The following is an 11,044-nucleotide window of genomic DNA, read 5'->3' as shown; positions in this document are numbered from 1 at the left end:
GTTACATTCCACTGTCAATCATGGAATCTGCAGGTGTGGTCACCTGTGCAGAAAACTGAGAATAATTGCTTGCCTGCTGTAAAAATAAATGAAAAATCTTCTGTTCAAAGTGTTTAACCAAATTATTTGACAGCAAAGCCCAATCTCTGAATCCTGAATGTCAATGCAGTCATCAGGTTCTTTAGATGTAGCAGCTTTCTGTTGCCATTTCATTTCATCATTTCACTGTTTTGCTTGCACACGCAAGTTTCCATCGTCTACTTCACTCTGTGTAAAATACCTTAGAGGTGGTGATCTTTTCTACATCGAGGGCGTAGTCAAGCAGCTGGGTGGAAGGAAAATTCTGCTTCACAAAGTCCTTCAGAATCTGCACTCGCATGTCTGGGTTGTTGATCTGAAACCGAATCAAACTCCATTTAAAACAATGGCTGCGTGTCCATCTTAATCAAACTCAGAAGAAGCAGTTAACAAACACGAGTCAAAACACTGATAAATAAGTGGCTCGTTTACAGATTAGAGCACTGTTTATTGTATAAAGTCGAGTGTTGCTTACAGATTTGACCCTGTGGCCGATACCCATAATCAGCTTGCCATCCTTCTTCATCTTGTTGACAAACTCCATGGGGATCATGCCGCTGTCAAATGCCTTGCTGAACTGCTTTGCAGCCGCATCCAGAGCACCTCCGAAACGGTCCCCCTGATTTTTAGGAATAAATTGCGTTTCAATTCCGTAACATTATGGCCAGTTTGTCAGAAATCATGCTGTCAGCTGAGCAGCTCATAAAATACAAGATAGATTTGGGGGGAAAAAACAAACAAAAAAAAAAAAAAACTACAACAACAAAAGATGACATGATCAATGACTGATCAATATGTGAGCAGTACTGACGATGGTGAGCAGGCCGGATGTGAGGCTTGAGATAAGGTCTTTGCCCGCACGAGCACAGACAATCGTGTTGTGAGCGCCGGAGACTGCAGGCCCATGATCAGCAGTCACCATCAGGCACATTTCAATGAACTGGCAGGCGTAGCGTGGTAACCTAAACAGAGAGAAAAAAAAAAAAGTGTGAAATTGATTCTACATTCTTAACAACTAACAGTGTTCTTGACATCATACTGACCTGCGCTGGAACCAGAGCAATCCTAGCACTCCTCCTATACCAATCTCTTCTCTGAAGACCTCAGTGATGGACATGCCAGCATAGATGAGCTCCTGGCCTCGCTCGTCACAGATGCTTGTCATGAATGAGGCTGGTTTACGAATCAGGCCCAACTCCTGGAAAAAAACCCCCCCCAACAAATTCCACAAATAACCATTATATCCAGTATTTCTTGGCTTCTAAGTTTACAAAGGACTATTATAAAGTTCTTACCCGGGCCCAGGAATAATCCATAGGTACTGTTGGGGGAGGAACCTCCTGGGCAGGAACGATGGTACCATTGGCCACTAATTCATCATACACAGTCCTGTTTCACCACAAACACAATAACAGTGAGGAACCCGGAAACCTGTCAGTTCCAAACTTTAGGAAATTAGCATGAAAAGTATTTCTCACTTGATGACGTCACCCAGCTCATCAAAGCTCTTTGGTACATAAGCTCCAGCATCCCTCAGAGCCTGGTTCTTGGCCACCGCTGTCTCTGAAGCCTGGTTGGCACAAGCTCCTGCATGGCCAAACTGAACCTGAAGATGGCAGTAAAACATATTACTGGAAAAAATTTCTTCCAGGTAAGAGCAGCAATAAAATCCAAAGCCAGGATTTCCAGAGCTAACTGACCTCTGAGGCAAACATGGTGGCGCAGGTTCCAATGCACCAGCAGACCACAGGTTTTGTTATCCTGCCTTCCTTGATGCCCTGGCAGATCTTGTACTCCTCTGTTCCACCAATCTGTGTCAAAGTAAAGGACATATTAAAAACAAGATTCTATTTGGTACAAGTAGCACAGACCAAATAATTTAGATATTAAATGCTTCCCACCTCTCCCAATACAACAATCATCTTAATTCCTGGAGTGTCCTGATAACGTAGGACGTGGTCCATGAAGGTCGAGCCTGGATATCTGGACAGAGAGAAACGTAAGCACTCATTTCTGGAACTAGAATCTTTTGTCAAGTATTGATTTATGCATTTTTTTAATGAAAAAAATTCTCTCAAGTAAATGATCTGCAATTAAGTTTTTGTACCTGTCTCCTCCGATGGCCACCCCTTCATAGACGCCATCTGTAGTGCGTGAGATGATGTTGTTCAGCTCGTTGGACATGCCCCCAGAGCGCGACACATACGCCACACTTCCGGGACGGTAAAGTTTAGAAGCCAGGATGTTGTCCAGCATACCGCCTGTGTTGCCAATCTTAAAACAGCCTGGCTTGATGCCACCAACCTATTTAACAATAATAATCTGCATTTAATCCACCATGTTTACCAGAAAGATTTAATAGCCCTTTTAGCTGGGCTATTAAATACCACACTACAGTCTATAAACTTATAGCCGTGTTAATGATGAGTGTAAATGTTTTTAACAAAGAGGTTCAGGGGGATGAAGCTCTGTACCGTGGCAGGGCCAATTATGGTGACTCCTTTCTCGTCGGCCATCTTTATCACCTTCCTAGTCAGAGCTTCGGGGATGCCCTCGGCTATGATGGCGATGGTGTGAATCTGAAAACACAATTAAATAAACTGGGTCCACTCTGAAAAATTTTAGTGGAAGCTCAACACACTGTACAGTCGCTCTTCATACCTGTGGGTACTGCATGGCTTCCACTGTGCTGTCAAAGGCAGAGCGCAGTGAAGCAAAGCTGATCAGGACGTCTACCTCGGGGTGCTTCTTCATGGCATCGGCCATGTTCTTATAGACCGGCAGCAGGATCTCTTTGTGGCCCCAGTAAAACTTCTGCTTGTGATCTCCGCTGAGCAACAAACAGAAACATATCAGCAAAATATGAAGAACTTTTCGAAACACAGCAGTAAAATCAGAATCAGAAACTTTATTGTCATTGTCACAGGAACAACGAAATTAAGAATGGTCCCCGATCATTGCATCATCCCTAGCAATATCAAAATATAAATAAAACAATAAAATTCAATAACACTCCCCAACTCCATTCAGTACAACTAATGAATACTTTGCAACTGCAAAATGAATTCTTGTCAGTTCCTTAAACCCTGTCAATTAGAGGTTTATCATTTTTGTTTGGGGCTTCCTATTGAAAACAGAAGTTTAACTCAAATTCAGCTCAATTGATAAGTCTGGTTTTTGGTTGCTGCATCACTGTGAATCACTTACTATAGGTGAGGAAAGGCGATGCCCATGCAGCACAGATCAGACAATGGCAACGGACAACACTGACAAACTCGGACAGATCAGAAGGAAGAGCTGGGCTTAAAGTGGGTTGCAAAGTGGCTTACAGATACAGAGGAACATTGGGAAGACTTAAGCAGCTTAAGATGTTCTACAAGAATTTGCCACTTGGAAACATGGAAGGTTATAAGCCTTTATTGTATGTGTACACGACTTACAATCTGCCTAAACTGATAATACACTTTTAGAAAAAGGCTCAGTAATTTACAAATATGACAAAGATAAAAACAGAAACAACTAAACCCCAGCAAGAGTAGATTTAGAGATTTTGAGCAGAGAGAGAGAAAAAAATCATTTGATTTGTGCAGTTAACTCTATTTAGTATTCTACAGTCACACTCTTCTAATTTAATTCAGAGGGAAATAGCGCAACCTACGTGAAGGGGTAGACCATGGCTGCCACAGAGGGTTCTTCCCGGGAGCATACGTAGTCAAAGTCCAGCATGCCTTGCACGGCTCGTGTCTGCATGCCCCAAACAATGGTCTTGGTGTTTTTTCTGAAGAGAGTGGTTGCTTTAGCTGAGAGGAAGAAAAAAAAAATTACAGAGACAAGTCAGAAGTGGAAACTGAACTAAAACCCATTCACAGATGAAGAGGGAATTCTGGCTCAGGGAAACAGCAGGAATGGGGATGGTAAGAATTAGAATAAAGACAGGATTCACTGAGGATAGATGGACCAGGAAGAGAAAAATACCACCCCACACAGGATCTGCACGATTTATTTTGTCCGCTCTCTCCAAGCCACAGCATTAAAAACATTAATTTGCAATGTAACATCATTAAAAACTAGGACATTTGCATGAAAAGAATATGGACACCACATATGCAGCTGCCATTTTTTACCCCGGATAAGAAAACCAGCAACTTCACTTCCTCCATTGCTAGCAGTATACGGCCATCATTTTCAAAGTGAAGTATTAGGCAAAAGATTAGAGTGCTATCTGTGGTATGTTGCCACATGGAAATATAAAATACTGTCTGACAGATCCTTGACTGCCGATAAAGATCACATTTTTTGTAATGATTACATTACAAAGAAAGGTTCAGAGCATCTGAAAAATTTGAAAAACAAATTCTTGAAAGCAGAGATCACGTTAGTGCATGTGCTTTAAAACTCTTACTGTTTAGTAAAAATACATTCTCAAACTTATTCCAGTCCTTCCAAGTCTTTCTCTCTGCCTTCTGTCGTTACATCTGAGATGTGCAGAATATTTTAAATACAGAACTGATTCTTGCGCCTGCGTCTTGAACTGAAGAATTTCTACTAACAGTTATAGCTCAAGGTTTTTGCTTTTCGTTTTTTAAAATAATGATTACAAGGCAGTGTCAAACGAGTAAGCCATAAGAGTGTAAAGAAGATAAACGTTAGAGGGGAAAGCAGAGGGACAAAGGACGGAGAGGGCAGGAAAACAGGTTTTTCACACCCTTCCATACCTCCGCTGCAGCCTGAAGAGGCTTGAGCTTCTGTGACACCCACAGGACGGAAACACAAAATACAACAAAAAAAACAGGCACAAACACAAGAAGAGAACAAAAATTGAGTCTTTGCTGCAGGTTATTCACTCAACACACTTCACCGCATTTTTGCAACCATGTGTCGTTACTGAAAACACTGCGTTAGAAGCACAGCAGAGGAAGAGACCATGCAGTGCTCAGCTGCTATGGAGCATGCCTTTACTGTACTGCTGTAAAAGGCAATATGAACAGTTTAGTTAAGTAATCAAAACTTCATGTTTGCATGGCTGCTTTTGACTTCAACATTACTAATCCTAAAGAACACAAAATCCAGTGTGAAGAGGCCTTAGAAAAAAACAAAAAAAACAATATGCTTAAACTTAATTTATAGTTTATTACAAACCACTTATTCATTATAAAAAGTTAAAAAAAAAGAAAAAAGTATGCAGCATTCATAAGAATATGATGCCCTGATGTGATGTGAACATACGTCCTTCATATACACCAAGACTAGAAAGGTGAGCAGCAAACAAGGGGGAAAAAGTTCAAACCAGTGATGAATGTGTAGGAAGCCCAGAGCAGTGAGGCCATGGCACACCTATCGCTTACCTTTCCAATCGCCTGTGACCACATTCTTCAGAGGCCACAGTATAGAATGGAGCGAGTCTTAGAGAAACAAGCATGAAAAGGGCGGATGTAAGTTGGTGTGAAATAAGAAAAGGAGGAAAAGAGAAGGAAGATACATTGCAGAATATTGGTGGTGGCATTTCAGCAGGAAAGGAGAAGCCAGGATGAGAGGGGAAAAAAAAAAAAAAAAAAAAAAAAGCAGAGGTGCATGAGTAAATATGGGATCTTGCTGATAGGAAGCAGTTCAGCATGAATGACTGTTCGTTACCTGTTGGAAGCCCTGCTTTACACTTCTTGGCCGGGCAGGTATCAGTGGGCGACTTTGGCTCGGAGAATGAAGCAGTCCTTGTTGTAGCTGGAGTCTGGCAAAGAAAAGGGAAAGATTTACAGGACAGGCTGACAGAGGTTACCAAAGAGCATGCATAGCATAGTTAGAAACAGTGGCTTCACCCCCAACGACGTCATAAGTTCATACAGCTAACACACACACACACACACACACACACACACACACAGAAACTATAGAGGCGCTAAACGAGCTTAAACTGTGTTTAAACACGTCACTCTCAATTGCATATAAAGTAAATAAATCCAATTTAGGTTACACCCTTTTGCTAGTCATGACCCTGCATTATGGAGACAACTACAGTATAAATACATGTCATTTTGAGCAATAACCCTTTTCTTCTCCTTTCTCAAACACTGAAATGTACTTGTGTGAACCACTTACTGTTTAACTTATAACAAAACCCCATCTAACATCTAATTTGTTTAAGAGAGTGGGCACTGACTGACACACCATCCGATATTGACCCAAGAATTAGTGAATAATTATACCGCTGCACTGTTGCTAGCATTGAGGAGAAAGTTGGCTGTATGGGCGTCCATCGGGGGCTGGTTAGGGATTGGTCGGTGGCCCAGTGCCATCCCAACAATGGCAGTCATATGGGTTTCAGTTCCAAACACATGAATGGGGATCCCTGTGGTCTTCCCTGCATAGAGAAGGGGGGGGGGAAAAAAAAAAAAACAAACAAAAAAAACCGCTCCTTAATCTAGATCCAAGGACTCGACTTGGATGTATACTTTAAGTCATGTATTTCACGAGTTAGGCCCGAGTATTAGTCCAGTCTTACTCACCTACTTCCCCCATCACCCTGAGTCCCTCTTGGTAGTTCGGACCGCCACGTCGAACAAAAATGGTGACCTCGTGTTCCTTCAGAGGGCCTTGGTAATCTTTAATGGCCCTGACAATGCCCTGAGGAAGGACAAGAGGATCAGCTTTGTTATGCACAAAAAGTACAAGTATATCAACCAGGAAGAGTGAAATTTTATTGAGACCATTTAATAATTCAAAGCATTAGTATGGCTCTCTACTCTGACCTGCCTTCAGATTTTAAAGTAATCTGAGAAAACATGTTAAGGCAGGTTAGGCTAACACTGCCTTAACATGTTTCTGGGCATAAATTAGGAACCAGTCTAGTTGGTGTATTGCATGTATGAGCATCTATGGGTATAAATGTTTTGATATTACACCTAACACAAATCTCTGCTAATTCAGGACTTGCTGAAAATACAGTGACATCATTCTTTCAAAGTTTAAGAAATTAAATATTGTGTATAAGCCCTTTTTTCTCTTTAAACATTACAGTGATTCTTTATAACTGTGCAGAAGATTTTCAGATAAATATCATAAATATCAGTGCGTTTCACCTTGAATGTGGCTGCTACGTTGGTGAAGTTTGCAATGCTTCCTCCAATGATCAGCACTTTCCCTGTAGGATAAGGAAAGGTGTTACGAAATGCTCATGACTGAAATTCAACACCCGAGTAACATACATGAAGTCTATTGCTGGCAACTCCCCACATAGTGAACAGTGTGTCACACCGAAGCAGCACAATTAGCTCACACAGCAGAGGAAGGATCCACCAAGTATTTCTACACTTCAAGGACACAGCAAACAAACGCAGACTTTATCTGACAGTTGTAGCTGCCTCCTCCCACCAGCTTTTCACCCCGTTCAGGAAAATAAGCTCTAATGTAATCAAGTCCAGGCTTCACCCACCTAGAGGATGTTTTTCACGTGTCATGAGAGACAAGATGGTTTTTGCGTAGTCGTAGGTCTGCTGTTCACTGGGTGCGCCTGAGTACTCGCCATAATTAGCCAGCTCGTCCACCCCACCCAGATCGCAGATGGTGTCGCTGAAGAAGAGAAATGATGCGATTCTATCAGCTGTAATTAACTTTAAAAAATATTAAGCTGGCAACAGAAAAGTCAAGCTGGGGTTTGTTAGAAAGCAAAACTTCAGTCTAACAAGCTTTGAAACTTCAAACCATAAAGGCAAAGAAGTGGTATAGAGTTCAAATGTATGCTGTATGTGATGGACTACCTGTAGACAACAGAAGCACCTCCTCCAGCCACCATGGTCCAGATCCTGCCTCGGGGATTCAGCAGGGTCAGCTTCAGACTTGCACCACTCTTTGCATCCAGATCAGCTATGTAGGCCTCCTACAAGTAACAAGACAGAGTGGTGAATACCAAACTGTGGTCAGTAAGTGCACAAGGATGGAGAAATGGACTGACCAATCATTGTACATATGAGTAGATCTAAGTTAAAGTCACATTTTAAATCAAATCAGTGAAAATTAAAGGATCCAGAGAACTATAAACAAACAGCCTGTCCAATTACAGCTCTTCAAATCTCACCTCAGGGTACGCCTCTCTGCCAAAGGGTGGAGGAAACTCAAGGTCCCCCCATTTAGCCTTGCAGATATAATCCGCTGTGCCATCAATCTTGGCTGCCATGTCAAGGACATATACTCCGTCTTGATTGACGACTGTGAAAAGGCAGAAATTTTGAGTTAATTTGTATGTTTTCCACCAATGAATTACTAACATAGCATGGTAGCAATCTAGATTTTTATTTATTTTTTTTTTTTTAAAATCAGCATTTTTGTTTCTGCAATACATAATGAGCAGAGTGTAATATTGCAGAATAAAAGAGCTTTACCAAGAGGGTTGATTTCAAGGTAGGTAAAGTAGAGGTCTTCATACAAGTTGAAGAGGCCGACTATAAAACTGGCCAAAACACTGTGAGAAGGGAAACAAAATTAGACTTAATCAGCACATAAGAGAACTTTTGTGAAGCTTTGTGTCTCACTAGGCAAGAACAAAATGGTAGAGTATTGCTAAGCAGCCACGCTGAATACTTAGAGCTTATCTTTTATGTTTCTTTCTAGTTTGTATTGTTTAAAAGAGATAAGAGTATTTACTTAGCACACTGCTAAGTTTACATAAAAGAAGCTAAACATTAGTCAAGGTCAAAACAGCAAAGGATAAAAGATTTTCTGAATACAGAGAGCCTCTTTGGTTAAGAAAGAAAATAAAAAGCAACAAGAAGGTGCGAAAAGTAAATATACTGCGATTTTACAGTTATTCCTGTATTATTTTCTATATTTCATTCAATATCTGGCTAATCACATCTCTGCTTAAATGTCTCTACTGTGTTTTAACAGAGAGCCTGATCACTAACTACTACTACTGTGAACTACTAAGTGATCCAATTAGGTTCAAAGCACAAAATGACTCAGAGTCAAATGTCACCATTTGTTTTATACTTAAAAATAATATTTAAATAATGAAATTTATATGTCTTTAAATAATAAAGACAATTTTAGAAAAAGGTTTCCGTACTCCTTCTTGTCGTCGGGAACTTGTGTAAGCAGTTGCTCTTTGACTAGGTCCTCAGTGAGCTTGCCATCCACTGGAACCATCAGCTTCTGGGCCTTGGCATCCACGTCACCCACCTCCACTCCTCCCTCGTGGTGGAAAAGCACGTGGTCGCCCTCACGTGTGGCATAGATGCATACATAAAACTCTTCCTCCTGAGTGAGTAAACAGGGAGTTCAGCCACATGCAAGGACACGCAAATACGTCTTTACTGATTTTGTTTGGAAATGCTGCGCAATATTTACATAAGGCCAACAAGTGGTTTCAACATTCAGTTCTCTGCGAGAAATTATTAAGAAAATCAACAAACTAATCAAATGCACACTGACCTACAGACAGAACACACATAACTTGGAGCTTGTTCTCACTTATAAGGTCCTAGATCGACTGGGTCAACCAGGAAGCACTGATCCTGGTTAAGTCATTCTACTCCTTTTCATTTTTCTGAGAGGATTTGATGAGAATGGCTGAGGCAACGGAGATCCCAGTCTGAGGAACTGATTCTTGTAGTTTGGTTTATTATTTATTACCACAACAACAACAACAACAACTTGACTTTCCACTGCAATTAAGTTTTATCAGACTTGGGTTTTATCAATTATTACTATATATTTAAAGAAGCACAGCACACCAAGGAAAAAAAACAAACAAACTCTCTAAAGTAGGTATGAAGGGTTTTCCTACAGACCAATTTTTTTAAAAAGGCCACAAGGTAATTTAATTAATCATCTGGGGGGAGGATAATCCAGGTCAGACATGACCCCAGCTGATGACCTGCCAACATCGTCAGCAGAAGCTCATCAGCTGATTTGTATAAGAATTTGATTCCCCTTTTCCTCTTTCAGTCTGACAGGATGCAGCAGTGTGCTTCATTTAAAATAAAGGAAGCTATTTTTTACAAATTCTTCTCACATCAGAGGTCCTGTGATGCAATACTTTCATTCTGCTCAGAATTCTTTGAGGGCAGCTGCAGGAAATATCACATTGGCTCTTAATACAAGGTGCAAAGTACACGTGTGAATTATACCCTATGATAGAAGTTTAAGGCTACCTCTACGAAAGTGTAAAGGGACACTAAAAGTTACCATTACACAATACTTTAAACTAAAAATAACCGTAACTTTTGAGCTTAACTATATATTGCTGTGACAACCTGGTTTGAACAGGGAAATTCAGAATGATACCAAATCTTAATTAAAATAAAAACATTTATGTAAATACAGGATCTGTCCTGCTGACAAGACACAAGACATGACAAGAAGGGATTAGCTGTGAAGTTGAGACCACAGAAACCGTAGACCATTCAGCAAATTCAAGTTACAACAGGAGAAATAACCACTGATGACACAAATTGAACTGCTCCACAAAACTTCTCCAAACTGAGGAGCTTAGAGAGTGTTAGACTGAAAGACAAGATACTGGCATACATCACCTGTGTGTGTGGGACAAATGGCTCAATGAGGAAGTTCTTCAGCACACCCTTTGCCTTTCCCACCTATTCAAGAAAAACACCTGGTCACAAACACTACACTGAGAGGAAAACTACATGTATTATATATTAAAGTGAAAGTAAAACTTTAAGAATAACATAAAAAAATGTAAATTGACCTGTCATTTACTAGGTCTTGTCATCGTTACAAACTACCTTCAAAGTTCTAGTTCATCCATTTCACATCCAAATAGCTTATTACGAGTAGAGAAGGGCAAATAATATCAAACAAAAACAGGCAGCAGCAGGGCAACTGAGGCAAAATCCTCCATGTGCTTCTCATATCAAAATGAGGATCCTTTGTGGTGTTTCAGAGACCAAATATAGTATTAATACTACAGTTTCTGTGAGGATTACTTTTTTAAATGTTGATTTATTTAAAGACT

At 40.5% G+C, this 11,044-nt stretch overlaps 1 protein-coding gene across 1 annotated transcript in view; it reads right to left on the bottom strand.

Moving 5' to 3' along the window:
• Positions 1 to 11,044, bottom strand: part of LOC102203789 (ATP-citrate synthase-like) — a 16,719-nt gene that overhangs the window by 2,697 nt on the left and 2,978 nt on the right. Inside the window, exons 4-25 of the mRNA XM_013914950.1 lie at positions 10,602 to 10,664; positions 9,134 to 9,324; positions 8,451 to 8,530; positions 8,147 to 8,277; positions 7,830 to 7,948; positions 7,505 to 7,641; positions 7,152 to 7,213; positions 6,579 to 6,696; positions 6,279 to 6,433; positions 5,710 to 5,803; positions 3,737 to 3,878; positions 2,740 to 2,908; positions 2,553 to 2,657; positions 2,186 to 2,382; positions 1,980 to 2,061; positions 1,779 to 1,889; positions 1,557 to 1,684; positions 1,374 to 1,467; positions 1,122 to 1,276; positions 890 to 1,040; positions 554 to 697; positions 267 to 394 (exon numbers count right to left, since the gene is read on the bottom strand). Coding sequence (XP_013770404.1) covers positions 267 to 394; positions 554 to 697; positions 890 to 1,040; positions 1,122 to 1,276; positions 1,374 to 1,467; positions 1,557 to 1,684; positions 1,779 to 1,889; positions 1,980 to 2,061; positions 2,186 to 2,382; positions 2,553 to 2,657; positions 2,740 to 2,908; positions 3,737 to 3,878; positions 5,710 to 5,803; positions 6,279 to 6,433; positions 6,579 to 6,696; positions 7,152 to 7,213; positions 7,505 to 7,641; positions 7,830 to 7,948; positions 8,147 to 8,277; positions 8,451 to 8,530; positions 9,134 to 9,324; positions 10,602 to 10,664 — 2,756 coding nt within the window. The remainder of the gene's footprint in view (positions 1 to 266; positions 395 to 553; positions 698 to 889; positions 1,041 to 1,121; positions 1,277 to 1,373; positions 1,468 to 1,556; positions 1,685 to 1,778; positions 1,890 to 1,979; positions 2,062 to 2,185; positions 2,383 to 2,552; positions 2,658 to 2,739; positions 2,909 to 3,736; positions 3,879 to 5,709; positions 5,804 to 6,278; positions 6,434 to 6,578; positions 6,697 to 7,151; positions 7,214 to 7,504; positions 7,642 to 7,829; positions 7,949 to 8,146; positions 8,278 to 8,450; positions 8,531 to 9,133; positions 9,325 to 10,601; positions 10,665 to 11,044) is intronic.

Source organism: Pundamilia nyererei, unplaced genomic scaffold, assembly GCF_000239375.1.
Source record: "Pundamilia nyererei isolate P.nyererei 1_Seehausen unplaced genomic scaffold, PunNye1.0 scaffold00240, whole genome shotgun sequence".
NCBI lineage: Eukaryota > Metazoa > Chordata > Actinopteri > Cichliformes > Cichlidae > Pundamilia > Pundamilia nyererei.
The sequence above is the reverse complement of the archived record's forward strand: the minus strand, read 5'-3'. Positions and strand labels throughout refer to the sequence as shown.